The following is a 26,733-nucleotide window of genomic DNA, read 5'->3' as shown; positions in this document are numbered from 1 at the left end:
GGGGGTTTTGTGTAGGGCACTGGTGGAAGAGCTGTATTTCCAGAAGCAACCAGAGGGACTGGAGGGAATACGCTTAGTGCGTACCATGGTTTTCCAAATTCAGAGATGCTTTCTGATGTCAGTCTTGAAACCTGTGCCAAGTTTCATACATCAGCAAACAAGGCTTCCAGTGAACAAGCAAGCTGTTGTGAGTAGCAACCATTCAGCAATAAACAGTGGCAAGCACAAAATTAATCATATGCCAGGTTTTTTTGCTTGTAGATTGCCTTTCTCAAATGTGAAAAATTATTCCCCCCTGCTGTATAACTTACTGCTGCACCATGACACAATCTTATAGGATCTGAGATACTTATCATTGCAGCATTCAGACAAACGATGACATCATACTTTATCTGCTGCAGGATAATGTCCTAATGCTGTATGCATGTTTATTATTAGAAACCCTCCTTTATTAAAGGACAAATACCACTTTGCTATTAAACATGCTTTTAAGGAAGAAAATAGGATTGCTGTAACAGAACGATCCAGGAGAAGGAAAATTGATCATTCTGCATTTTTCCAAGCATTACATGCAGCAGCTCTCTTGGGGTTCTAAACCTTTTCCAAGAACGATGAGTAAGCTGGTTCCTTAAGGAAATAGTGTTTTAATAGCAGCGTAACTGCTACAAGATTTATAGATGCATATGATGGTGTTCGAACAGTCAGGAACAAAACAGCTCACTAGGGGTTTTTGCCCAGTTTTGCCCAGTGTAGGACAAAGGTTGAAAAATTCAGGTGAAATCCTCACTTACAGATCTGTGGCACACAATGTCAGAAAAACCAATGCTGGAGAGCAGAGCAAGGAAGTGCAATAGCCCTGACAAGCATCCTGGCAGTAGGTGCTAGCATTTGGACCCAAGTGGAGATTTTTAGAAAGGCGAAACATTAGTAAATTCTAACTCTAATCAGATCAGAAGATGGCACAAATTGCCATCACTGTGTCCTAGATGAATTCGAGGGGATGCAGCCTGTGGGCCAACTTTAGAGGGAAGGAGGGTCCTTTTAGTGTGCATTGTACAATTGTCAGAGTCCTGAAGGTAATAAGGAAAGAGGGTATATTTATAAACAATCAGTTATTTATTGGCATTTTTTTATGTCTTACATCTTGATCAAGCTTCTCTTGGCTTCTTGCTAAATCTGCATCTCCCAAAACTATAATAATGTACCTATTGGCAGTTCATGCAGTTTTATGGAAAGTGGATCTTGACTTCAAGGTGGTTCTGATGTTGCTGAATGATTATGTCAGAGCTTCATGGCTGAAGGTAGCAGCGTGGCTGTAAAAGGGATAGGTTACTCTAAGGTTTGATTTAATGCCACACCGTGACTTTGCAGATGATGCAGAGATTTGGAGACTGGTTAAAAATATAAGGCGTTTGCTGTGAGTGGCCTGTATTCTGAGATAAGTTCTGTGCAGGCAGGTACTGTATGCTTTCATGTAGCCAAATCCTGAGCTACCTGCCTATAAGGAATGAAGGCAAGCCATGCTTACGGGAGGTGGGATTCATCCCTGACCGTTAGTGACTGAGATAGACGTGGCGCTGGAGGAGAAGGGGCAAGGAGCTATGGGATCTGTGCCTGTGTCCCAGTCGTGTCTGAGTGTCAATGTGACATCATAACCAAGAGGGCTGGTGTGGTCACTGAGCACAGAGGCTGGCAGGTCGTCAGGGCTGGGCACTGATTTGAAAGGTAAGACTGAAAGATGTGATGTTTCTATCTGCCATCTGTGCAACTGCTGAGGCCACTGATACTGCCCAAAGAGGCAGAAGGGTGATGGGGAAAAACTGGAGAAGACTCAAGGAGGAACCTGGAAAACAGCGAAAGGATCTGAAAGCTTAGGATAATGGCAAATTTTGACTTCATCCATGAATCAGGCTATTTCAGGAACAAGAAGCTGAAAATCAAGGGAGTCCTTTGGTTTAGCAGAGAAAGGCCATGACCAGCAGCTGGGAATTCTTTGTCCAATAAAGCCAACCACAGAGTCGTGGTGTCTTACCAAAGGTGGTTGGTGGTGTGTGTCACCTGGGTTGCTGCTGGGTTTGTCTGTTTAGTTTCAGCCATAGCGGTGAATTGTCAGAACAGCCTCTTGCCTTTCTGGGTGAACTCCTTCCACAAGAAAAACACCTCTCCTGGATTCCAAGTAATGTATTCAGTTCTCCCTAGAAAGTTCTGTAGAAGGGATGCAAGTCCACTACTCATTCACTATGTAATGTATGGCACAGGTTTCAGCACTTCTGTAGAGACTCAGTAGCATGATACCCAACCTGTAAGATAAAAAAAGAAGAGGGACAAATCATCTGTGATGGAAGTTTTACAATTATTAATTCCTCAATGGTAACATCTGTTGCTTTGCTTATTGTGGTGAGATTTTTAAATTTTAGTCTTTGATTTCTTTTATTTTCTTTTATATTTTAGAATAGTCCTTATCAGCAGCAGAAGATCCTTCTGTAGCATATTTTCAGTGCTGCCATATCGAGACTGTACCCAAGTCGGGTATGTATATTTATACACATACTACATAGTCTTTCTGGGCCTGCATGTAGACCTGATAACAGACAACAGCATGATGGAGGCTAATGCTTTTACATATCTGCTCTGAGAAAAGATAAATGCACTTAGATATATTTACCTTGTGGAACATTACCAAGTTAAAACTGCAGCTCTCAGTCCCCAGGTTATTTATATGTGTTGTGGTATCTTTGATTATTTCACTGGAGAAAATTCCCCTCTGAAATCAATGTTCTTGAAAAATGCACTGTTTTTATCGTTTCTTTTGCCTTCACTCATCTTCGACAAAACAAGTACTCTAGACAGCACAATTTTTATTTTATAAGCAGTCTTAGCTTTCTCATTCTCTCATGCAAACATGATGCTACTGTATCTAGATTCCCAGAACTATAGAGTAATATTTGGATGAAAACATAATAGCCTTTTAGTGTACATTTAGCCATTGGTCAGATCATTCAGTCAGTGAAAACAGATTATTTTGGCCCTAATGCCATATAGGCTCTGGTTCTGGTGTAGGCAACATCCGTGGAGCTGCCTTGCATCCCTTGATGTGCTGAGACACTAGACCTTTGATAGAAAAGTTTATTCAGATTGAAGCAGTTCTCCAAAGACGGAGAAAACTTTTTGCTATTCCACTGAAACCGCAGAAGTGGAAGAAACTGGCTTTGGCTAGGGGACATTGCCATGCGGGCTGTGGGGCACGGTTTGCTGGGTGCCTTCAGAGGCTCAGCACAAGGCTGGGAAGGGCAGTGGTGGCTGGCGGCAGCTCTGTGCCCCTGGGGCAGAGGAGTGTGGAGCGTGGCCACTGCGGGCAGCTGAGAGTTGCCTCTGGCTGGGGTCATCTCAGCGCCTACAGGGTGCAGAATTTGGGGAAGTATTCAGCTGATACACTGAGGTGGGTTTGAAAGACCAACAAATCGTCTGGAGTCATACTTACCCAGTGCATAAAAGATGCATTTGGCTTGTACTTTGCAGCCATATATTTAATTCGGGAAAATGACTCGCCACAAGCTGCTTGTGCATCTGTAATTCAAAACAAAGGGAGATTATTTTTAATGCACAAAGGAAAGGAGGCACCTTTGTAGGAGAGTTGACTTGCTGTCGGGTCACTTGCAGTAAATTTTTTCCCTTAAACTGGGATGACACGTCAGGCAAATTATTGACTGGCAGCTTTGTTCATTCTTCTTGAGTATACTGTCATTCATTTATGGTCATTGCTCTGTAGAAATGGCCTCTTGATTGAAAATTGAGTATATTTTGAAATGCTGATGACTGATTATACCTTCTAAATTACATCAGTAACAAGTCCCAGCTGCAAACCTAAATTTCAGCATGTAATACCTTGTACCATGCTTGTGCATTGTGCAGCAAGAAGGGCATGGGATGAGAAGGTAGCAAGTGCTAGTACAAAACAATTCAGCCCTGTTCCCTTTGCTAAAAAGGCAAGATTTAAAAAAAAAAATGCCCTCTGTGTTTCTTCCAGAGCATCAGAGGAAGAGAGAAACAATTCACTGGCACCTCCTTTCCAGGAACAGCTGGTGCAAAGGACAGATGAGGCAGTGTAGCATAAACTGTAGCCACTCTGTTCAGGCTGCACAGTGTTTGCTTACTTCGTTGCAGGTTGGATGTGTGGTAGGAGTGGGAAGAGACACTGGTACTCTTTTGAAGCGCTGTAGTGACGGCATCCTTTAGCTTTGCTTTCTTTGAATCTCTGGATTGCTTATGTCTGTCCCTAGGCAAGATGTCCTGGTTTATGTTCTGTAGACGTTACTGAATAGTTTAGGAAAAGAAAAAAATTGTTGTAGGGAACCACGGGCACATTTGCAATCAGACTGGAGTAAGCCCTGGCAGGAGCGGGAGAGCGGGGTAGATGTGCGTGCAGGGGGGACTATTCCATGTGAGAGGAGCACATGGTAGAGCTGCTGCTGCTTCTCCACCTCTGCTCTGACTCAGGGCACTGCAGCCAGTGAGGAAATCTCCAGGCGCAGCTGTGTTTTGGGGAGGCTGCCAGTCTCCATTGTATTGCAGGCAGCACAGAAGAGCTCTACTGTATCAATGCTGGCAGCTAAACTGCACTAACTGATCCATTTTAAAAACCTGTCTGAAGGCAGTTCCTGCAGTCACAGCTAAATTCTGTGTACTTGGCCAGGGGTGGATGGGTCAGCATCGCCCCTTACCAGTGAGGTGCAAGCAGTGTACTCTAGACTGTGGCGTTTTCCCACCCCTTGTGCCAGGGTCAAGCTACAATAGCAGGAGCCCTCCCCAAACCCCCATCTAATGTGAGGATTAGAGAGTTTTTAAGTGGTTGTCCAAATACAAATGGATGTCAGAGGTGCGTGAGGAGGATAGCCATGGAAGTACATGACAGGATGATGTTTGAGCTGTCCCCTGGAATATATTTCCCAAATCCCCCTTCCCAGCAGCCGGGCAGCTGGCAGCTTACCGGAGCGCGGCTGGCAGCAGGCTTTGAAGGGAAACATACTCCAGGGTGGCACAGAGGCTGCTGGTGCTGAATGGTAAGGTTTTCCCCCTGCAGTTTCAGAAGGCTGGTCTGGTGGTACTTGCTGGGGCTGAGAAGGAAGGATGCCATGTGTCAGGGGAATTACTTTGTCTAGTTTTCTCTGTTAGAGTGAAGAGAAGCGAAAAGTGCAAAGCAAAGAGTGACATGGTGGGGAGAAAGAAGTTGTGAACAAAGTAATCACTAGAGTTTTCTGTCATCAGAATTTTATCTGTACCTTGTATCTGATGGAAATCTAATGCTTTAGCTTATAGTGGTTTTGTGCAAGGGAAAAGGGGAGAGTTAAAACTCAATTGACAAAGGTTTTGAGATGTGTTATCTCCTGCTGGGAGGCAGGTACTTTTGTGCATCTGGGCCATCAGTTCTCTCCAGGTCTGACTACCTTAAGATTGCCAGTATCTTTGCTGGTGACATGAAGACAGGCACAGCTTCAGCTGTTCCCATGGCCAAGAGCAGGGTAATGGGCAGGACCAGAGCTTGCTTTTCTTCTCCCATCTAGATAAGCAGAGCAGCTGTGAGCGCAGACATAGCCAGGTGAAAGCAATGTAAGGAAGGCTATACTGCAGGTCAGGAGCTGAAAGAGGCACTGAGCATCTTGCCTGCTGGCTTCCCATGGCTCCCAGTATCCTACAGCCCAAAGTCATAAGTCCCTACACGGGGTTGAGTGGTGACTAAGGGCAGTGATGAGGGGGTTGCCCTGCACTGAGGGCACTGTAGTGGTGTCATTGTCTCTCTTACTAAAATAACAGACACACACACAGAAACTCTCATTATCATTGCAGACTGATCTGCAGAGGCAGGTAGCACCTACAGGATCCAGCAGCCCTGATAATGTCCGAATGCTTGGCTTTCATGATGTTTTTGTAAAAGACCAAGTCATTGTGTGATGCACAGGTTAGAGGCAAAGCAGTTCAGGTGCTAGTGGTGGTACTGCAGGATAGGTTGTACAGTTGCTACTCTTTCTTTCAATGTATTGGAAATTTTCATGGCTAAAGGGTGTTCATGATCTGAATTTTTCTGCTGAATAAAATCTTGCTCACCTGTGAAACAGGCATGCCATTACCACACAAGATATTTTGCGGTAAAGTTTTCAAACAAAATGCATACATGAGGAGATGCAGCAGTGACTACTGAACCTTTTTTGCCATTGTGGAGAGGCATTTGTGCTTTGTAAAAATTGTTTTTCCTCTCCTTTCTCACCATTCACTGATGTTATACTGTGGATCATGTTGACACCCCAGTATTCTCTGATAATACTTACAAACTTGAAGCTTCATACATACTGTTATAGTAATACTATTCTTCAGTTATTTAAACATAATACTTCAAAAGATGGAAGAGCTACTTTGTGAAAGGTATTGAAACTGGATTTCTGGCTCAGCATCTGCTTTATATCTTTCTTGAAGGAGATGAGAATTAATCCACATGTAGTTCTGCAGATAGGCAGAAAATGGGATGTAACGAGAGTTACCAGAGTTGTGCTTTGTGCAGCCCCTGAGCTGCTGTGGTGCATACCTCCTTTGTCAAAGGCCATCACAGTGGAAGCTCACAGCAAGTGGAGTTGAGCCTTGGTGCTGTTCCTCCTTCAGGACAGGGGGAAATGCCTCAGGTCACGTGTAGCAAATAGCTGCCCCACCACACTGTGCTCAGCATATGCGTGTACAAATGCATGCTGACCTGCTGGAGACCCTCAGAGGGGATTTGTATCATGGTAGACCAGAGTGGAGCTGTTTGCAGATGGATTAAACAAGAATTGAAGGAATTACTCATTTGGAGATGGGCTCCAGATGGCTTGAGGTGAATTGGATTTCAGCCCTTTGAGACAGGAGCTGGGGATCAGACACAGCAGATACTAGCCTTTTAGCCATTAGTCAGGTCATGCTCCAGGGTCTAGGGTCACTGCACATGTCCCCAGGGAGGAACTGTGAGCACTCCCTGTGCTGGCTGCAAGGGAATGTGCCTGCAGGTTTCTGCCCACTGCACTCCCCAGCACAGTCTGTGCAAGGGCATTCTGTGGACCCTCCGTGTGGACCCAGCCAGGATGAAGAAGGACCAAGTTCAGCTCTGCCTCCAGGGAGCTACCCTGGAAAAGGCAGATTTCCTTGGCAGGGGAAAAAGGGAACCCATTCTCCATTGCTTGCCTGCTCTTGGAACTTCCCTAGGCACCACTTCTTCAACTTCCAAGGAGATGGTACGACTCTGACAGTCCTCATGGATGTTGTCAGAGTTGCTCCATGTGGCTTGCGGAAAAGTGCTGCATATGCTTGCAGCCAACTGAGAGCAACCCAGTTCTCACTAGAATTTTAAGGTTCGAAAAAGGTGATGGCAGTGTCTGCCCATCACTGCTAGAGGTGTTATAGAGGAGGATGAAGGTACCATACTGTCTTTCCTCCAGGAAACGAAAGTAGCGCAGTTAGTTGGGTTTATGGTTCTGTTGTGGTGGTGTCTTTCTTTCTTTGGCATGCATCGCTGCGGTTCATAATTTAAAAACGTGTTTTTGAAAAGGAACTCTTTAGGCTTGTTTTTGTTAATGGCAAAAACATTCACAGATTGAAATGATAGCTATTCTGATGTTACTTAGTTTTGTGATGTTGTAAAAACCTTTTAAGAGCTTCCAAGTTCCTGTGAAGTCCTGCCCAGACGATGAATCTCAAGGACCTGGGGCAGGAGATCTGGTGGTGTCGCTCTGCAGATGTGGCACTGCAGCACGGCTGGTCTTACCTTCAGCTCTCAGCCACAGGGCTGGCAGTGACTGACTGCCATTGGGGCTGGACGTGATGAGCTACAGAATGGAAAATCCAGAGCATCCCATAGTACATGTCCTTATAAAACCAGCCAGTTCACCTCATCTTTTATTCTTCATGTCACTGCATTAATTAAGTGGTTAGAAACTTACATGCAGCAGGCATAGCTGCTGAATATTGCTGTCTTTACAAGAATATAGGTATTCATCTGACTAAACTTGCCTCCAGTTAAAGGAAATAATGCAACATGAGTAACTGAATGGATAGAAATCCAGGAAATAGGCCGTTCTGAAGTAAAAGCAGTAAGTCGTCAGATAAAAAGAATTGTGTCCTGAGAAATGCTACAAACCAGCTTCATCCAGTTTCCGAAGATAAATCACTGCTGAATTTAACTTTTAATTTAACTAAGTGCTGACCAGAATACTAGTAAGTTCAGTGATGCTGAGAGCAAGAGGTTCTCAATACCATCACCCCAAATAACATGTAGCCACAATGATCAACGAGTCCATAGGCAGGCATTCCCAGTGGCCTTTGTTACCTAAACTGAAATCTTTGTTCATCTTCAGTGTTTAAACTGAGTAAGTCGTGTGCAAAATGAAGCATTTTGGTGAGGTCTTGCACGCCGCACCCCTGCTGTCAGTTACGTGGCAGGTCAGGTAACAAGCATTGCAGTGAGTGTGGAAAACAGGAATATTTACAGAAGTGAAAGCCTCTAAATTGCTATAAGGATAGTAGCAATAAGCACATAGCAAAGCAGGATACTCTGTTCTGCCCTTCCGATTAGTTACCAAGTTCCTCACAGTTCTTCCCCAACAGATTTTTGTATGCGAGGCAGTTTCGATTAAGTCATCAATCTCGAGTGCTTTTCCTGAGCATTTATCATTCTGTAGGCCTGGGGAAGAATAACTACCTGGTTTTAGCTGATAACAGGAAAACCGAAATAGCCCTGCTTTTCTTTACCATTGCCCATTTTCTCTCCTTCTCCCAAATTGAACAAAAACCAAAACCAAGTGCCTATTAGCTTTACAGAAAGACACATAAATCTGGGTTCCCCCCCCCCCCCCCCCCCGCCCCCGCAGGACTTCTCAAAACTAATCATCTGATGTATAAAATTTATAGAGCCACTGTTGCTTATTTGTGTGAGTTGCCTTCTTCCATTAGATTGAAATTAAACAATAATTCTCCAGAAGCTAATAGGTTTAAATTTTGAACTTTTACTCTGTGTTGGGCAAAACATCAGGACAGAGTGCTGACACCTGAATATGTTTAGAGAGAGAAGAAGGGTACTACTGGCCCATTAGAGCCATCTTTCCAGGAGTTTTTCCACCTCCACTCCCTGTAAATTGCCACTGGAGTTGTTCTAAGCAGCGGTCATGGCATTAGGAACTGAAAGCTCTCAGTCAATTAAAGCAGGCAGTCTCAGGCAGCAGGAGATCAGCTGCTGGACTGGCTGGCAGCACGTCTTTTCCAAAGCTGTCACTGTCCTTGTCCTTATAAACAGAGATAATAAGTAGAAATTTACAGTGACAGGTAAGAACAGTATCTTTTCTTTTTTTCTTCTTTTTGTTTTAGAATAATTCTCAACAGTCAGGAATCACTAAGCATAGAGTGACAAAAGACTTGCATCTCTAAATAACAATTACCAGATTCCTTTTTAATAATCTTCCAATAAGCAGAAGGCTTTTTCATGTATCTAGAAATCTATTTAATATTTAATGACCTCCTAAATTATTCACAGGTTAAAGTGTTCAGCTGTTGCTGTCATTTAAAGAGCAAGTGCCCAGCAGGAGTCTTGCATGGGGCTTTGTAGATCACGTCAAAGCGTAACATTTGATTCATTAAAGAAATGTTACACTTCCAAAGGTAACAGCTTCCAACTTACAGTCTGTTTATCCTGGCCTGACTAATAAAAGGCACAGTGAGATTTCCTGTTCTGATCCTTATCTACCTGCTCAGTAAAACTTTTCACCATCCCACAACAAATCTGGGATCTCAAGTCACCTGGTACTGTTCCAAGAAAATCTGTAAACTTTGTTGGGTGGAGAAGCTTCTGGTTCTTTTCTGCAGTCCTGGATAACTAAAACATTATGTTTAGTCTTGAGTGTAGTTTATAACACTGCTCAGTTTTCTGGAAATGGTGTGCACAAATGGAATATCTAGAGCTTGACATTGATGTAAGTCAGGGTAAGTCCCCAGACTTTGTCAGAAACTGGGATCTAGTATTTTACCTCCTAAGGAAATGTCATCCCTGATCTTCTTTATTCCTTAAGCTTTCCCTGTTCCAATAAAGTGAAGATAGTAAAAAGACGTTCCCATGATTTATTTTTGCTTTTTGGTGTCTGCTTGAATCCCTTGAAAACTTTGTTAAAAAGCCCTTTTGGAAAATAAAACCAGAAAATAAAAAATAAGGAAGGGGAGGAAAGAAGTTTTCTTCACTTGAAAGTCTCTTTGCATTCTTTGAAAGCACCTTTTACCACTGGATGTTGGTATGTGCAGTTCCTCCGTCCTATCAGTGATCTAAATAACTTAAACACAGTGAAAGCTTGATTATTGTTATTTGAACTGCTTATCCTCCATATGCCTCTGCCGCATGGGGCCCACTGACTGTGGTGCCACGCTGGGGGCATGTATCCTGAAGAACTCTGCAGTGGTGGCTGTCAGTGCTGGTGCAGTGGCTGTACCCAAACAACCATCCTGAACTGTTCCCCAGGCTCACCCATTTGGAAAGGGCAAAGTGGAAGTATCCCCAAGGTCTTCCCTGGTTGCTCTTGGTGTTTTGGGGGTGTAGGGAGGAAGCAGCTGTGCCAGGCAGCCCTTGGGCTTGCTCTCCCAACAAGAGCTTTGCTGAGGCATTCGTGAGCTTTTCATCTGTAATGGGAGGGAGGGAAAAAGATCAAGGCTTGTCCTGCAACAACTTGATAGAGAACTCAAAAAGGATACAGTAAAGTTGCCTGGGAATTTCTTATTAGGTGTTCACCAAGGTCTTCTACCAGTGAGAGGAGGATGTGTGTAAGCCAGGATGAGCCTTTGCATTTATATGCAGATAAGAAACTGCACATTGTTTAGTACCGATTTTCCTCAAGAGGGGGAGTTCAATTATCTGTTTTATGGACAGGTTTCTCTCCAAACAGTAGTATTTTATTACTCTGTTTTACAACACAAGCAATCATACACTACCTAGAAATGTAGAGCATACATAGAGGAGGGGAAGACGTGAAGTAGTCCTTGCAAAACATCTAGGATGAGGGGGAATGACTGCAGTGTTGTTCACAGGGTCCTGAAGGTAAAATCTTCTTTAGAAACGTCAGAAAGATGGGAAAATGGAAGCATTGATGTCCATTGATCTTCAGCTAATGTCCAGGAATCATTCCCGTGTGTGCTCGCGCGTGCCAGCTGACCCTGCTCCCTGAGCACTGATTTCCTTTCCATCCCCAGAGCTGCTCTTTGTTTTTTAAAAGCTGCTGTGGCGACTCTACAAAGAGTGCTGGATATTCTTTTGATGCATTATGGAGTTATCTATCGTTGTCTGTTAATTATTACGTGGAGAAATATCTCCGTGACTTGTTTTCAGAGTCGTAATGGCATTATTTCTTACTCTATGTCTGTAAGGTTTTGATTGGAAGGAAGCTGAACTGTTCTGATATTATTTCAGGTAATGCAGATATTTTCATTTTTTTGGGGTTGGGATGTTTCTCAGGTTGTGTGTTTCGTAGGTAAGACCTGCTGAAATGGTTACTATTTGGCATTTATCTGTATGAGAAATAGTTCCTTTAAACATGTTCTACACAAGAGCAGAGAGGCTAATCCCATGCTTCTGACAGAGGGTTATTTTTACATAATTATTTGACCAGCCCCTCAGTAACATGATATCAGGAAACAAGAACGATAATGTGACACTGTGCTAAGTGAGCCCTAGTCAAGAAACTAAGAGCACTTTGTTGGGATTAGGAACTTGATACAGTCTTTTCCTTTGTTACAGAAGTATGTTTTCCAGCAGACAGACATGTTGCATTTTTCCAGCAGTAAGATACATGATTTACTGGGCACTCACCAACTGCCGTGTTTCACAGAAATAAAATTCGTGATAGGTTGGAAAGGAAAGACAAGGGAGCAGGGTGTGCAGACACAGTAGGAGACAGCCCAGCCCTGCCATCGGGTGAAGAGCCTGCAGGGCTTCTCCCTGCCTCAGTGTCAGCATCTCTCCCACAGTTTTAAGCACATGATTGGACCTCAGCAGAAATCAGCCAGGAAAATATTGCGAGATAAATATTCTGGAGTTGTGTACAGCTGTCATTTCAGAGTGCAGATTTGCTTACAGTCTTTTTTTACCGTCATTCACACTTTGGTCGTGATGCTAAAGCATAGGATACAGCCTGGTTGTCTCAGGCATCCGGCATTTACCTCCAAAGTGTAAGATGCTGAGTCCTTCTAAAGTAGATCCCCAGGTTTCCATCCTGAGGTGATGGGGAGCTGGGTTTCTCCTGCCAGCCTCCAGCAGGAGGGTCACTGGGCTTGGACAGTCTCCTGCACTTGGAGGAGCAGGAATCCCTCCTGGAGGCTTTCGCTGGCAATTACCTCTGCCCAACGGCATAGGGGACGTGGGTGTGTATCCTGGGACTGTCTGTCTGATGGATATATGGCAGTCAGCTGTTCAAGCTAGACTGTTGAATCTCACCCAAACCGTATATGACTTCCAGTTCCTTCCCAGTGCCAGGTTTCGTCAGAGACATCCAATGATGGAGAACCTTAGGTGTGGTGTGAGGTTCAACCTGGTACAAGGTGAGGGTTTTCGCTGGAATGTATTTTAGACAACACAAGTACTGCCCGCTGGAAAAGTTGTCTGGTCTGTGCTTTGCATTGTCCTGTTTGGATTAATGCTGCTGCCTTATTTCAGCATTGGGTGGTAGAAGGTGAACAAGGCATGTGTATTAAGAGCTGTTTCTGCTCTGGTTTCTGTTTTCCAGGGATGTGAAGCTGGACAGTGGACGCCAGTGCCATTCTACTGGAGTGTGTCTGAAAGAGATAATTGGTCTCGAAGGTGTGGAGCTTGGAGCAGATGGGAAGGTGGGGATGCTTCAGTTCCTACTCCCTTAGGTTTTACGTAATAAGGGAAAAAATGGTTTAACTAATAACAAGCACAAATATAAACACAAACTATAACACAATAGCTAAATCGCAGTAAGCGCAAACTGTAAATGAGCTTAGCAGAAATTCAGGAGGACTGCCCAAGCTGTCAATGCAAACAACTCTATCTCCTTGAGGAAATTTGCCTCTGGCAACATCTGAGTCTGTAAAGCATTACTGAATCGTGCAGCCTTCCCCTGGCTCTGTCAGCAGGTATCACTGCAGAGTATATTGTCAGAGGCTTGAAAATAATTTCTGGTGAGAGCTGTAAGCTGTAATTCTGTTTGCTCTCAGTTTTATTAAATAAAATAAATTTTGCTTAACAGTGTATTTTTCCAAAGAGCAGGAAGACAGTAGTACAAATCTGATGAGTATTTCAAAATCCAAGGGTGCATTCACTTGAATAGAATAAGTTATGAATCTTTAGGGAAAGTGGTCCATTCTAGACAATATATAGGGGAGAGACAATTTAAATCATAAATGAAAACATTTTTTGCTGAAAGTCTGATTTACTTTTTACGGTTCAGTTTACCCAGTCTGCTGTTGCATCTGGATTTAAAGGCCCTAGGTCAATGCTGCTTCACATGGTATGCTCACCTAACCAGGTGCCAGGCCAGACCACAAGCTGTAAATTCCTGAGGACAATCTGGCAGCTTATAAAAAAATGAAAGCTCATGTTTTATTTGATACCTGTTCTGACCTCCTCGTAAACCAGTCTAGAGTCTGAGACTCATTTTTTTTTTTCTTCAATATAATGTTATTTTTGGAAAATAAACCTACGAGAAGCAAGGCGTAGCCCATTCCTGGCCAAGCATACAAGCAGAGAATCAGTACGCTCTAAAAATAATTTTGTCACAATTTATTCATTCACACTTAGTCCATGTTGGGAGGTAGTAAATGATCTTCCACAACCATTGCTATAAACTGGAACTCACTTATGACACCAATAGGACTTTGCCAGACAAAATCCTAAAGGAGAAAAATACCAGAGAAAGTGCTTAAGTTTAGCATCATTCAAGTGACTTGCATCTGGCAGCTCTGTGCTGAAGGACCCATAGAGATGATGCTGTTTCAGTAGAGAAGCAGCTGAAATCTGCTACAGAGAAGGCCTACTGAAAAAAACCCAACCAAATTGACATATTTTTAAATCTGACCCTTGAGTAGGATTTCGTAAATCCAGTGTATTAGAGCTTGTGTGTGGGGGTTTGTTTTGTTGAAGAATTAATGCCTTTGCAAAAGCTTTTTTTGCGTGGATAAACTGACTGCACTGAAGCAAATGTAGGTGACTGGTGTTTATTCATCTGTACCTAACTATTAAATCCAGAAAATCCTCTGCTTATTTGGCTTCCCTTGCTTCCAATTGAGATGCACCAAACACATCCTGCTGTGGCTGAGCTGAGCTGAGAGTAACTGTCTGTTGATTCTGACTTTCTTTTTAGACGGTTTCTTATACACAGTTCCTGTTTCCCACCAACGCTCTGGGAACTCGGAGGAATACGATAGACTCCACCTCATCCTTCTCCCAATTTCGCAATGCAAGCCATCGTAGCCTTTCTTTGGCGAGAGCTAACAGCACCCAGGGGAGCATTGATGCAGGTAACTTCCAAAGAAGCCTTTTAATATCCTTGGGTACCCTGGTGATAGGCAGTTATTATGAAGGACAGACACATGTCATGTTTTAGCATCCTCTTTTGCTTAAATTAAACAAAAGTCTCATGTTGTGGGTGAAACACAGCTCATTCCCTGTTTGTTTAGCAAAGCTGGCTTACAGATGATGGAAAGTTAAGTAAACAAGACTGCTGATGGTATTGACAGCCCCTGATGGCACTCGGCATGCCTCCTCCTGTCACCGGCATTGTTTGTTCTGCCTGCGTCAGGCTTATCGTTATGTTCCTTTGCTATGGAAAATTTACAGTGGCAACATGGTAGTCATAAGCTGAAGGTGTAAATCATACTTGTGACCTTTATTAGGCTGGAAAGGGCTGTGTTTACAAAACCGGGCACAAAACATAAGCCAAAGCAATATATGCTGAAGGTATTTTGGCATATTAAATGAAACAAATCAAAACATCTGCATAAACACGTGAAAACTTGTTGCCAGGGATAAAAGTCATTGTGGAGCTTTATATAATTTTGCAGTTCTCTAAGCCCTAAATTCACATTGACCAGGTAATTCGTAAGCTGTAGGTCCTCTACATCTTTGCAAATTGTACTAGTATTGAAATACTTTTGAGTTTTCAAGATACAGAGAAATCTTTCAACTCTTTCAAAAATCTTGCATGAAGATCACCTTGTGTGTTATCTATGAACTCCTTTGCCACTTGTATTAACTCCAGAGATTCCTTGATGTAATGAATTCCTTTCTTACCTTTATCATCGTTTTATAGGTAGTGACCTGGGAGACTTTGTTGAATATGACCCAAATCTTTTAGATGATCCCCAATGGCCATGTGGCAAACATAAGCGGGTTTTAATATTTCCTTCATATATGGTAAGTGATATGCAAACTTAGGTGTAGAACAGATATGTTTTGGTAACGATATTTTGAAGGTCGAGGTTACGTTTGGCTGTATTTTAAGAAGATTATTATTAATCTACTAATAACAGCTGTTTGGAATGCTTTGTTCTAAATGACAGTTACTTACCAGGACATGTGAAAACAAACTCGTAGAGGTATTACAAAAGTAAACGCTTTTATTACTGCTGTATTTCATAAATGCTTTAGATGAAAGGCTTGTTCAAACAATGCGTTCATTCTTTCACATTCAGAGGAAAAATTATACTTCCTCTAATTGGCATCTGTTATAAAACAGGAGGATGCCCATTAGGGTTTTTCTGAAGTCATGAAGCTGCATTGTGTTTTGATGCTTATCATTCGCTCCTCAGAACAGCACTTTGGTGTCTAGTAGAGCATTTGTTTCCCAGGTATTTATTTCACCTTGGGATAATCCTCCCTTTAATTGTAGCAATTACGAGCAGAGCCTGTCTATTTTGCACTGTATCCAAACCTGTAACAATACAGACTTGTAACTGTTCCTTGATCAGTGCTCTAACTCGGCGTTTTCTGCGGTGAGAGATTTCTGTAGCCTTTTTTCGGTTGCACCAGGTCTGGAGACTTTGCTGTGCTGTTTTGGCAGGACTGTCGCAAGATGCGGTGCCGTCGTATGCATGTAAGCATGAATCTGTCTGAATTATACATCCAAAGTAGTAGCAGGCAGCAGGGAAAAATTTGGTTTTTCTGAAGTGGTGACCTAGCACTCTTACCTATATACAAATAGGATTCGCCACACTGGGATGTAAAGTGTCGTCCATGCTCTCTCTGAACTTGCAACAAAATATATTATTTAAGAAACTGTTAAATTATGTAAAGATATGGGCTTTGTAGGTTCTGTTCTGACCCCACCCTGGTCTTTATTTGATAATAGGGTTCTTGGGTGCCCCTTCTTCAAAATAAATGCACTTTTGTGGCTTCTGTAGGTTGAAGCTTATCTCCTTGCTGGCAGAAGTGTTCTGCCTGTTGCACAGAAAGGCTTAATTGAGCTCTGGGGCTGTGTTTGTGCTGAATTTGCAAATGGGAAGTCCGGTGTGTCCTCTGCTTTCTTTCAACCAGTTTTACTTGTAAGGGTTGGCAAGTTACTTTTTGGCTGCCAACCCACAAATTGTCAACCTTTTGGCAGCTACATCTGGGTGGGAAATTATTTGTTGGGTTTTGATATGGTTATTATCGTGTACAGGGGACTGTCTGCCCTCAAAGAGAAAGGCATTGTTAACCAGCATCCAAAGTAAACATAGCTTTAGGAGACGTGGTTGTGTTTCCAAGGTTCCTCAGGCTGTGAGCGTCTGCCAGGCAATCCAAATCCTCTAGGATCACCTGAGATCTTTGATCCCTTTTCAACTTGGTGTTGAGATGGGCATGGTTGGGTGAGTCAAAATAGAGCAGCCAGGGTAGCGTCCTGCAGGGCAGGTCTCTGCCCAGGAGTGGGTGTTCCATGCCCTCCTTTTCCATGTGCGGGTTAACCACAGCATTTTGAAGTCCGTATTCTTACTTATTGCAAAAAGGAGCTGTCTGGGGATTTCCACTGTGACAGAGCTATGACTACATACTTTAGAGGTGAAAAATGGACTTCAAGGACAATTGTTAAAATCACTGTCATCGTTTATCTAGAATACATCTGCATTGCCAGGTGTCTCCCTGCTTTTTCATTTTCTCTAGGGGTTGGTTATTGCTGTGTCTGCAAAAATGTCTTATTTGACATTTTGGGGTTTTTTTCGTGAATTTGCCTTCCAGCTGTCACTTCTTCAGCACTGCCTGAGGGTCTGCAGCCCTCCTGTCTCCCTCTCTGAAGGCGTGCACTAATCTAAGAAGGATGTAAAGTGTTCTTTTGTTGGTGGGAATCCGGGCATGTGCCATGAGCTCTCTTGCAGGAGCTGCACAGGTTCGCAAGAAACCAAGGACTGGGTGGTGGTTCTTCAGTGCTCAGCTGAGAGATTTCACAAGGGGCCAGTGCTTCCTTCAGCTGAGAAAAGGGAGGAAAGGTAGTGCAGGAGTGTGCTCGGAACTTGCAGGTTAAACAGCATTTTGCAGCTCGGGCTGTGGGTAAGGAGGGCTTGTGCATCAACCTGGTGAATATACAGGGCCATCTTGGCTATGTAGGAGACTTTACTCACATCCATATTAGACTTCCCTCACTCAGCTGGCGTTCCTCCTCCCTGCAGTTCACATCAGTGCAAACAGGAGCATAATAGGCTGTAATTTCAAGTAATTTTCTTCTCCAAATATAAAAATTGTCATATGCTGCAATTAAAGCAAATTGCAGTCTGAGGCCAGTAAGAAACCTGTGTTTTTTTCCTGACCGTGCACAGCCATCGCGGCAGTGACAGACCTCTGCCAAATGACCTCAGAGCTGTAAAGCTGCTGTACACAGATTGAAACCAGCCTCTGGTCCTGAGTGGAGTATAGCTGTAATTACCGCCTCTTGCAAGTGCCAGAGCAGCTGAGAGTGGCTCTGATGTCAGCGCTGAACATTTTTTTGTGTGTGGAGAGCTGCAGCTTGTAATTAAAGTTTTGTTACTTGGCCAGCATTTAGCATTAATGCTTGGCAGCTGCGAGCTTGTAGATGTTCCCTCCCCCCCTCAACCCTTATGGGTGTCAGAGCAATTAATGGGGGGAAGGTGTGCGAGAGGAACGGGAACACGTGGTGGTGCAGATGAGCAAGGTGGGAAGCCGGGCTGCGAGGCTGACTGTGGGATAAAGCTACGTGGACAGATATTACTCCTGGGAGCTGGCTCGTGGTTTGCAGGCCAGGATTTCTCCACTGGTAACACTCAGTTGAGGTCTGTGTGAATGTTGCATCAGTAAACACCGCAGGCCTTATCCTGAGGCATAAAATGGACAAAATGTGTGGTCGGTCTTGGATTTTGCTCTGAAATAACTTGCAGTTAGCACAGGACACATTCCCTCCATTTTTGTGGAGCCTGAGGTTGTTGTCACTGACGTGGGTTTTATAGTCATGTAATTTTACCGAGCTGAATTAGTCCTGACTTGCAGAGGATTTTTAACTGCAAGTCCTCAGCTGTTTTCAAGGAGTAGCTGAGCTTCCTCATTGAAGATAGCTGCAGGGAAGGAGGAGCACTTTGGTTTTGGTGTTTTTTTTGTTGAGGTGAAATTCCTGGCTTCAAAGAATATACACTTCACTGCCGCATGTCTGAAAGTAATGCCCACAAACAGCCTGTCGGGATGATTCTGAAAAAGCAGCTTCAGTACTTTCCCAACACAAACTCTATGGCTTGTTTTAATTGTATTAGTCATACTTAAATTCTGGTCTACCCTGGAGAATTCATTTCGCTTAGTGTTGTCTTTGTAGGAGAGTCTACAATCTCTGCCGCAATATAAACAGTAAGAGGTAGAAAAATTTTATGCTGGGGGGCAGGGGAAGGAGGGAAACATCATGTCATAGTTAACAGATGTCTTCCTGGCTGATACTGCTAAAACAGGAATTCTTGCAGATTCTTAAATCTCTCTAGAATAGGAGCTTTATCTACCAGACAGAGCAGTAATTTCTCTGCTAGAATCTCATGTCAACCAGCGTACATCCAGACCCGTCAGTGCCTCTCTGGCCTCCCTGCATTCTTGCCAGCAGAAACAAACTCCTTCCATGCAGAAGGAGAAAACTCACTCTGCAACAGAACTGAGGCTGACCCTGCAGTCCTGCTTTTGTTGGTAACACAGAAACACAGGAGTGTGTTAGCTGGCTGCTATGCTCTGCTGAAACTTGCAGCAAAAGAAGAAAAGGCCAGATCAGTAGCTTCTTGACTTTGAGTGACCCTTCTGTAATAACATCCATGCAATATCCATCTATCCATGCCCAAGGGATAGACTTGGAGATGGTTTGGGTACTTAACAACAATTTCAGTGTATTGGTTTAATTATGTCAAAACAAATTGACGTCTCTACACCATCAGTAAAAAAATGTGTTGCAGATATCTGCAGTGCTCTTGCAGCGGGCTGTCAGCCTGCATTTGCCAGGTACTGCACTAGTGTCGAGCACAGCCAGGCTGCATTATGAAATATTAGTCCTCCAATGTGATTTTAAAATTAGAACTGCTTGCTGCCCTGGCCATGTAGTCTTAACAAAAGCCCTGCATGATGATATAGCGCATTCAGTCTCTCGCTCTCCTGTTCTGTCCTTCACGAGGAGCATCAAGGTCAGGAGTACTTTGCTACAGCCAGCGTCCTTCGGTGCTGTCACCCTATTCTTCAGGCTGCTTCCGTAGCTGTAAATCAGGCATCTCCAAACTGCTTTTTTATCAGCTGCTGACCTTGTACCCAAAAGTCTCAGGGAGAAGAGTATTGTAGTGCTGGTATATATTCATATTTAAACCCTGTGGTCTATGCTTTTGATGCTATATTTGGCTGAGACTCCAATAAATGACTATTTTGTAACGGTAGCACACTGTATTAATTGAGGATGATTCCAGTGTGTTAACCGTATAAAATAAACTGGCGCCCTTCCATGCGCTTTAATTCACAGAGGTAGTTTTGAGATTGTTTTGTGAAATTCAAAATCTTTCAGTTTAAGATCCTTGAAAGTTAATAACTTTGTAACAACAGAAACACTTTCTTTTAGTCTTCCTTTTCCTTTTTTTTTTCTTTTGGGGTTGGTTCTTTTAGATTATAAATAAGGAATTGCTACCATTTTCCATCACCATTTTAAGTCTCTGCTCTATCAGGATTTCCCATATATATGCATCTTGAGCCATAACTATATAAATTAGGTTGCTGACAGTTTATAACTACATAGCTGGTCACCTATAGTATGCATTAAGGTACCCAGGCAGTGCAGTCATTTGAGTATTTTCATTTGTTATGTGGTTGAGAACTTACCACTGACCTACTGAAAGTCTGTTAAAGGCATCAGTCTTCTGTCTGCGTTATGTGAAGTAGGTTTTTCAGGGGTACACAGTAATGACAGCTGAAGAGAGCCTATCATGTATCTTTCGTTTTATTCACCTATTCTATTCTGATTTTATCCTCCTTAAGCAGGAGATGCAGGCATCCAAGGCTAGATCATCTTTTACTGGTAGCGTGCCAAAGTAGGATTTATTTTCAACAATATTTCATCTTGCCAGTCTTTCCAACCATTTCAGGCATCCTTCCTCCTCCTGTATTTATGAAACTATATATACAGCTTTCCTATGAGAAAGCAGCTGCTTGAAAACGCTTGTGAATAACACACAAACTAACCTCCAAGTTCAAAACTGCCAGTCATGCAAAAAAATGTGTACAGATTTTGGCCAAAGCATTCATCATGTTCTCCAGGCATCTGTCAGCTACCATATATCAAGGCTTTCATTTGTCTTGTGCAACTTGCATCGCCAAACTAAAATACTCACGCACAGATTTGTATACAGAGGATGTGAACGGAGCTCATGAAAAAGTATTGCTGAATACTGAAGTGAAATGTGTTTTGTGCAAATAAGCTGTGAGAAACAAGACAGATGTTTGTGGATGACAGAAGCTGCAAACATTCGAGATTAGAGTATGAGACAGTTTGGTAGTTCCCAGTGCCTTGCTCACGCGTCTGACAGTTCTGGGAGTGCAGGGTGCCTGCCTGGTAGGGAGTAACATTATGTATAAGAAAGCATGTTTGGATAGAAAAATGCTGTGCTCCTTTTAGGGGGAAATATTTGCAAACCCTTCATAAAATTTGGGGCATCGGTGTTGAACAGTTCTCCTACACAGGCAGTACCAAAATTGTTCCGGACAGACAAAGATCCATGCCATTTACAGTCATGTCTTCTCAACATGGCATCTTCGTTTGGGACTCGCAGGCAGCTCAAGTGCAATGAAATGGCCTAAAACAGGGAAGCGTGAACACTGAGCAGGGAGCAGGCAGCAAAGGATGAAGTTAGGTCAGAACCCTTCCATGTCATATCCCAGCTGGTCCTTGTGGGTCACTGGGCCACCCCAGAGGTTTCCTCTGCTCCATCCCTCGTGGGCAGGGGTAGCAGTGAGTGGGGGGCTGCTGCTTGGTGCCGAGCCATTTGCAGAGTGCAGGAATTGCCCTGGGCAGGAGCAGGGTCGGGGACCAGGATTTCATGTAGCCTCATGAGTGCTGTGCCCCAGCCCCAGCGTGACAGCAAGAGGGGTGCTCGAGTACCTGGTCAGAAACAGCTAGCAGGGGTGACTCATTTGATCACTCAACAGACACTAATACAGCGTTGCTTTTAAGTTACCTGTCAACAGATACTCTTTTATTTTTGCTGCCTGCCTCTGTGGTGGTCAGGGTTCCACATGCATGCATTTCTATAGGCAGCAGCTGGGCAAACAGGGTCCCGCTGCCCAGACAAAGTCAGGCTTCTGCAGCAGTTGCGGGGGTGGGGGGAAATCAAAGCTGGGGGGTGGGGGTGGGGGGTGTGCGATGGGATGAAGATTCTTGAGAATAAGGGCAGCTAGCTGAGCTCTCCAGCATGGCACTGACAAGATGAGACAGCTGCCTTAGAGCCAGTGTGTTCAAACATGCTGCCGTTACCCTGTTACATGAATCAAAACCAGCACGCACCAGCTTTCATCTGGATTTCATTATTGTGATTTATATCATAGAGACTGTTGTCTCACAGGAAACAGCAGTATTCAGGGTTGGGGAGGAGAATCTTATCAACAGGACAAAACTGATAAATCTCTGCAATTAAAAATAGCCGTACCTCCTTAACATTTTCAGTTTTAAGCCATCTGCTTAGTCTCAAGCCTCTAAGTGCTTCACTTTAAAGAAAATTTTTAAAAAGCGCTTTTCTCCTTCTAAAGGGAATTTAGCTGAATTCTGGCACTTCTCCCACGGGCTGGAGGAGTCCCAGGTAAGACAGACGGTGCCTGCAGAGCAGCTGTGGGGAAAGGTGCGCCCCGGGGGGTGCTGCTGCTGTGCGCCAGAGCCCAGGGCTCCCTCCCCCTCTGCGCAGTCACCCCCAGAGCTGGAGTCACGCTGGCACCTACTTGTTAGACACGAAGATGACTGAAACTTGCTGTCTGGCATAATTTCTGTGCAGCCCTTACAGCTGAGTCTGGAGGATGGTCAAGGTCCTCCCTCCGCTGCAGTGCCCTTTCCGCTGCAGAGGGGTTTCTGTCCTTTGTGTGAGGTTCCTGTGTGATTGCATCCTCCTCTGTGCAAGGGAAGGTGATAACCTGGAGAGAGCCGAAGGCAAGTCTGCCAGAAAAATCCATGATGCTTTGAGGGAGATAATCAAGATAAACCTAAAGAGCTCTGAGGTAATGGAGAGCGAACAACAGGCAGTTAGGTTTGCAGTGAAGCATGAAATAAGGTGTCATGTAGCTTTGCACAGGAACACGGAGCTCACTCTTTCGAGGATTGCCTAAGACATCCAGAAAATGCTGGTAGTAACGGAAATCATCTTAGTAGTGGGTAGCCCTTAGATGCTACTGAGCATCTCTTGACTCTGTAAGAGCAGCATCGACCGATGTTTCTGTACTTTGAGTAGCAGATGGTGCTGGTCTAAATTATGTTATGTGGCTCGTTTCAGTAGTCCTCTTGTAACAGTACTAAGAGGAACCCTCTTAATAACACATGAAACTCCAGCATATCTGTGTGCCAGGTGAGATGAAGCACATGAGAAGCTGTCTGCAACGACGTGCATGGGTGCGTGCTTAGGTCCAGCCAACCTCTCCGAGATTAAAACCAGGCAGACCCACATATCCATTTGAAGCCTTTCGCTCCAACCCCAGGTAGGGCAAGGTTTCTCCTCCCTGGCTTTTCCTCTTTTATTCAGGCATGATAGCACATTGCCTGCATCAGCATCAAGACAGCATATAAATTTTTAACCTCAGTGGCACTGCCGTGTCTGCCTGGACCCAAGTTCGAGCTTATCTGTGCGCATGCAGGGCAGCAGAGGTGGCTGAAGAGGGTTGATGTGGCTTCCTCCTTTTTGGTGGTTTCTGGAAGCTTTTCTTAATAGGACTGAATTTCCTTAATAAATTATCCTTTTTACTGAGCAAAAATTGGACTAGTGCATAACACGTTACTGTGTTGGAGGGGACTCACAAGCGTTTATACACAGGACAGCAGCAGGAGACTTGTGTGTGATGTGCCCAGCAGAATTACCTGCTGGGATGTAGTGGGGAGCAATTTATCTGGACAGATGATGCTTCTCACACTGCAAATCAAATAGCAGTGGCTCACATTATAAAACATGTGTATGACCGTAACAACATCCCATGGCAAGAAGTTGTGTTTTTCCTCTCTGTTACAGTATGTTTACCTCAAATACTGCTGTGCGCTACTCAGGGGAAACACATGCTCTGCTTTCTTTTAAATTACTGTAATTATCCATTATTTCAGTTTCGTGTTCCCTTCATGCTCATTTTGGATCTAGACAAGAACAATGTCGGATAACAAGAGCTGTCAGATTGCTGTCTAGAGCCGTTACACTCTCTTCTCCCCAAGCCGTTCCATATACTATTTTAATTATTAAAAAAACCTGCAAGCATATGCTGTCAGCCTTCTTGGCTGATTCAGATTCCCATGGGGATGTAATACAGCGATAAAGGCATAACACACGACAAGTGTTTTGCGTGCCTTTTTCCACCTCTTGTTGTTCAGCGGTGACAGCCCTTTACTATAATATAGGTTGATCATAAACAGAAACTGGAAGGGAAAAACTACTTTACTGGAAGGAGAATGCACTGCCCTGCAGACTGCTGCTCTCCCACTGCCCATGCTTGAAGCTGGCTGGGAGCTGGGTGCCTGGGGACGAGGTTGTCCCCTAGCTGCATAAGCTGGGGCTCTTCTGTGCTTCTGTCCAAGGGGCAGAACAGCCAAAGCCAGGAAGAGAATTGACACATCCCCAAAATGAAGGTTGGTTTGGTCGGCTGATAGATTTCGGCCAGGTGAGTGGTGACAGAGAATTTGGGCAAAATGCTACCAGAACGAAGACTGAGGGAACAAGAGAAGTGCTGTGTATCTGTAGATGTGAGCGCTGGCATTGCAGTACTGGCCAGGAGGACTCTGCTATTTGGGGGAATTATTTAGGTTGTGATGAAAAAGAACAGGACGCTCAACATAAAGGAAATAGACTGTATGCTTGAAACGTTGTCCCAGCTCAGCGTTTTTGTCCACTTACTGCCTAACTTATGACGGCATTACTATCTCGCACTCTGCTGAATGACCTGCTGCATAGGCTATTACCGTTTTATCACAAATGCATGCTATGGCAGTGAAGAATCTGTGCCAGTGGTTCCTTTGAAGAATCATTTGGAGAGAAACTGACAGTATGTCCCAGAACCGAATGGAGATATGCACACAAAATCTGGTCATCAGATCAGTTACTGTGATTTGGTTTTGTTTGGGTTTTTTGTTTAGCAAGATGTCATCCACCTACATGTAGCTTAAATTCACTCTTACGGATACTTGGAAGATCTTGATGGGGTATGTGTTGTTCAAGGCTTGTGCTGTACAGTCATCTCAGATTTCAGGTCACTTGTTCTGACAGAGCAGTCACAAACAAATTGTTGCCTTAATTCAGACTTAATTTTCCCCTCTACTGAAAGCGCTGGGACTGACTGGCGCTTGTTAGGTACTCCTTGCTTTTGGGAATTGAGTCATCTTGTTGGTTACAAACTAAAAGAGTAACTCTCTCTTGACCATGTGTTACAGACCACAGTCATAGACTACGTGAAGCCATCAGATCTCAAGAAGGACATGAATGAGACTTTTAAGGAGAAGTTCCCTCACATCAAGTTAACCCTTAGTAAAATAAGAAGGTATGTTGCAAAGCTTGGTAAGGCTGCAACATGATGCATCTGTCTCACATTTCAGTGCAGTTGCTGCCATGTATGAGGCGAGACACAGCACTGATTGATCTTCAGGAGCCGTGACCGGTAGAGGTGCAGAATAAATCAAATGATTGCTTTAATTAGTGGGCTGAGTAAACAAGATAGGGGAATGTACAAACACGCATTGGTCAGGTGTCAAATGCAGCATATAATGAGATGAGGATGCAAGCTGGGCATGCACTATACTAAAATACCCGGAAAAATAACACAACAGTCTCTAAACTCATGACACTTAGCTTAGAAGGAGACTGAGGAAAGAGAAATGCTGACTTTTGTGCCTTGTCCAGAGAGCATGGCCAGAAGCAGAAGCAGTGGTCAGCTTCACAGCAAAGCTGTAGTATTTCATCACTGTTTCCAGGCTAGCAGGCTCAACGTACAGCTTCACTGAAATAATGATAATTTCATTTGACCAAAGTGGCCAGGATACTGAGTCATGTTGCTCTGTAACCAGAAAATACTGCAGTACGTGGAAAGCCTGTGAGTCTGGATTTGCCCAACCATAACCAGCAGCAAAGCTCCATATAGAGCACCAGCAATCAAGCTGTTGTTACTAAATAAATTGTGTGGAGCTTAAGACCTCTGATGAAATACTGTTACTAAAAATGTCAGAGCTTTTCAGTTGCTTTTGTAGTTTGACACAACTATGTGTTGGGGGCAGTGAGGGGGAAGAGTGAGGTCAAAATGCACCATGAAATGTGTACCCAAAACAGAGCGTAAAGATACCTGCCCAGTAAATTACGTTTTCCTTTTCTCCTCCACTTGACTAAGCAGGAATCTATGAAAAGATGACACTTGGGATGAAATGAGAAATGTTTTAAGACACAGCTCACAGCATACTTGTCTGGTCTCTTTACTCAGCTTGAAGAGAGAAATGCGCAAGCTTGCTCAAGAAGAATGTGGTTTTGAAGAGCCCACAGTGGCCATGGCCTTTGTCTACTTTGAGAAGCTCGCTCTCAAGGGGAAGCTGAACAAGCAAAATAGAAAGCTTTGTGCTGGAGCCTGTGTTCTTTTAGCAGCCAAAATTGGCAGTGACCTCAGAAAACATGAAGTCAAGCATCTTATAGATGTACGTATCCATAGGTTACCAGTGTTCCTTCTTCGTGAAGTGCCAGTGTGTGCTCTACACAAGCCCGCCTGTCAGTAGTCATGTTTTCCTCTAGGTTTCCAGCTGTACAGCCAGCTAAATACGTTTTTTTTTTTCACATTTGTATGGAAGTAGTACTGATCAATGTTACTGCAGAGGCGAGGGAAGCTCTTTTGGTGTGTTTGAAGACCCTGGTGTCGTATACTGTGAGGTCTGAGAAGTATCTGACCACCATTCTGTCAGTACAAGTTAAAAGTTAACTCTCAGGAGATTAATTTTGTTTTTAATTATGTTTTCAAGAGTGCCAGTAAGGACTCTCCTTTGAGAGGTAAATGCAGATACTAATTCCAGAGGGAGTCTAATAGACTACCAAGTT

The 26,733-nt window shown here is 43.8% G+C and overlaps 1 protein-coding gene across 2 annotated transcripts in view; it reads left to right on the top strand.

Annotated features, from left to right (window-relative positions):
- Positions 1–26,733, top strand: part of CABLES1 (Cdk5 and Abl enzyme substrate 1) — an 81,633-nt gene that overhangs the window by 50,908 nt on the left and 3,992 nt on the right. Inside the window, exons 4-9 of one of the 2 annotated variants that reach the window (XM_055800717.1) lie at positions 2,452–2,529; positions 12,771–12,870; positions 14,370–14,526; positions 15,318–15,421; positions 25,095–25,201; positions 26,132–26,339. In XM_055800717.1, the coding sequence (XP_055656692.1) occupies positions 2,452–2,529; positions 12,771–12,870; positions 14,370–14,526; positions 15,318–15,421; positions 25,095–25,201; positions 26,132–26,339 (754 nt within the window). The remainder of the gene's footprint in view (positions 1–2,451; positions 2,530–12,770; positions 12,871–14,369; positions 14,527–15,317; positions 15,422–25,094; positions 25,202–26,131; positions 26,340–26,733) is intronic. The other variant, XM_055800718.1, reaches the window with a different exon arrangement.

This window comes from Falco peregrinus, chromosome 3 (genome assembly GCF_023634155.1).
Source record: "Falco peregrinus isolate bFalPer1 chromosome 3, bFalPer1.pri, whole genome shotgun sequence".
Lineage (NCBI taxonomy): Eukaryota > Metazoa > Chordata > Aves > Falconiformes > Falconidae > Falco > Falco peregrinus.
This window is presented reverse-complemented; position numbering and strand designations above follow the sequence as displayed.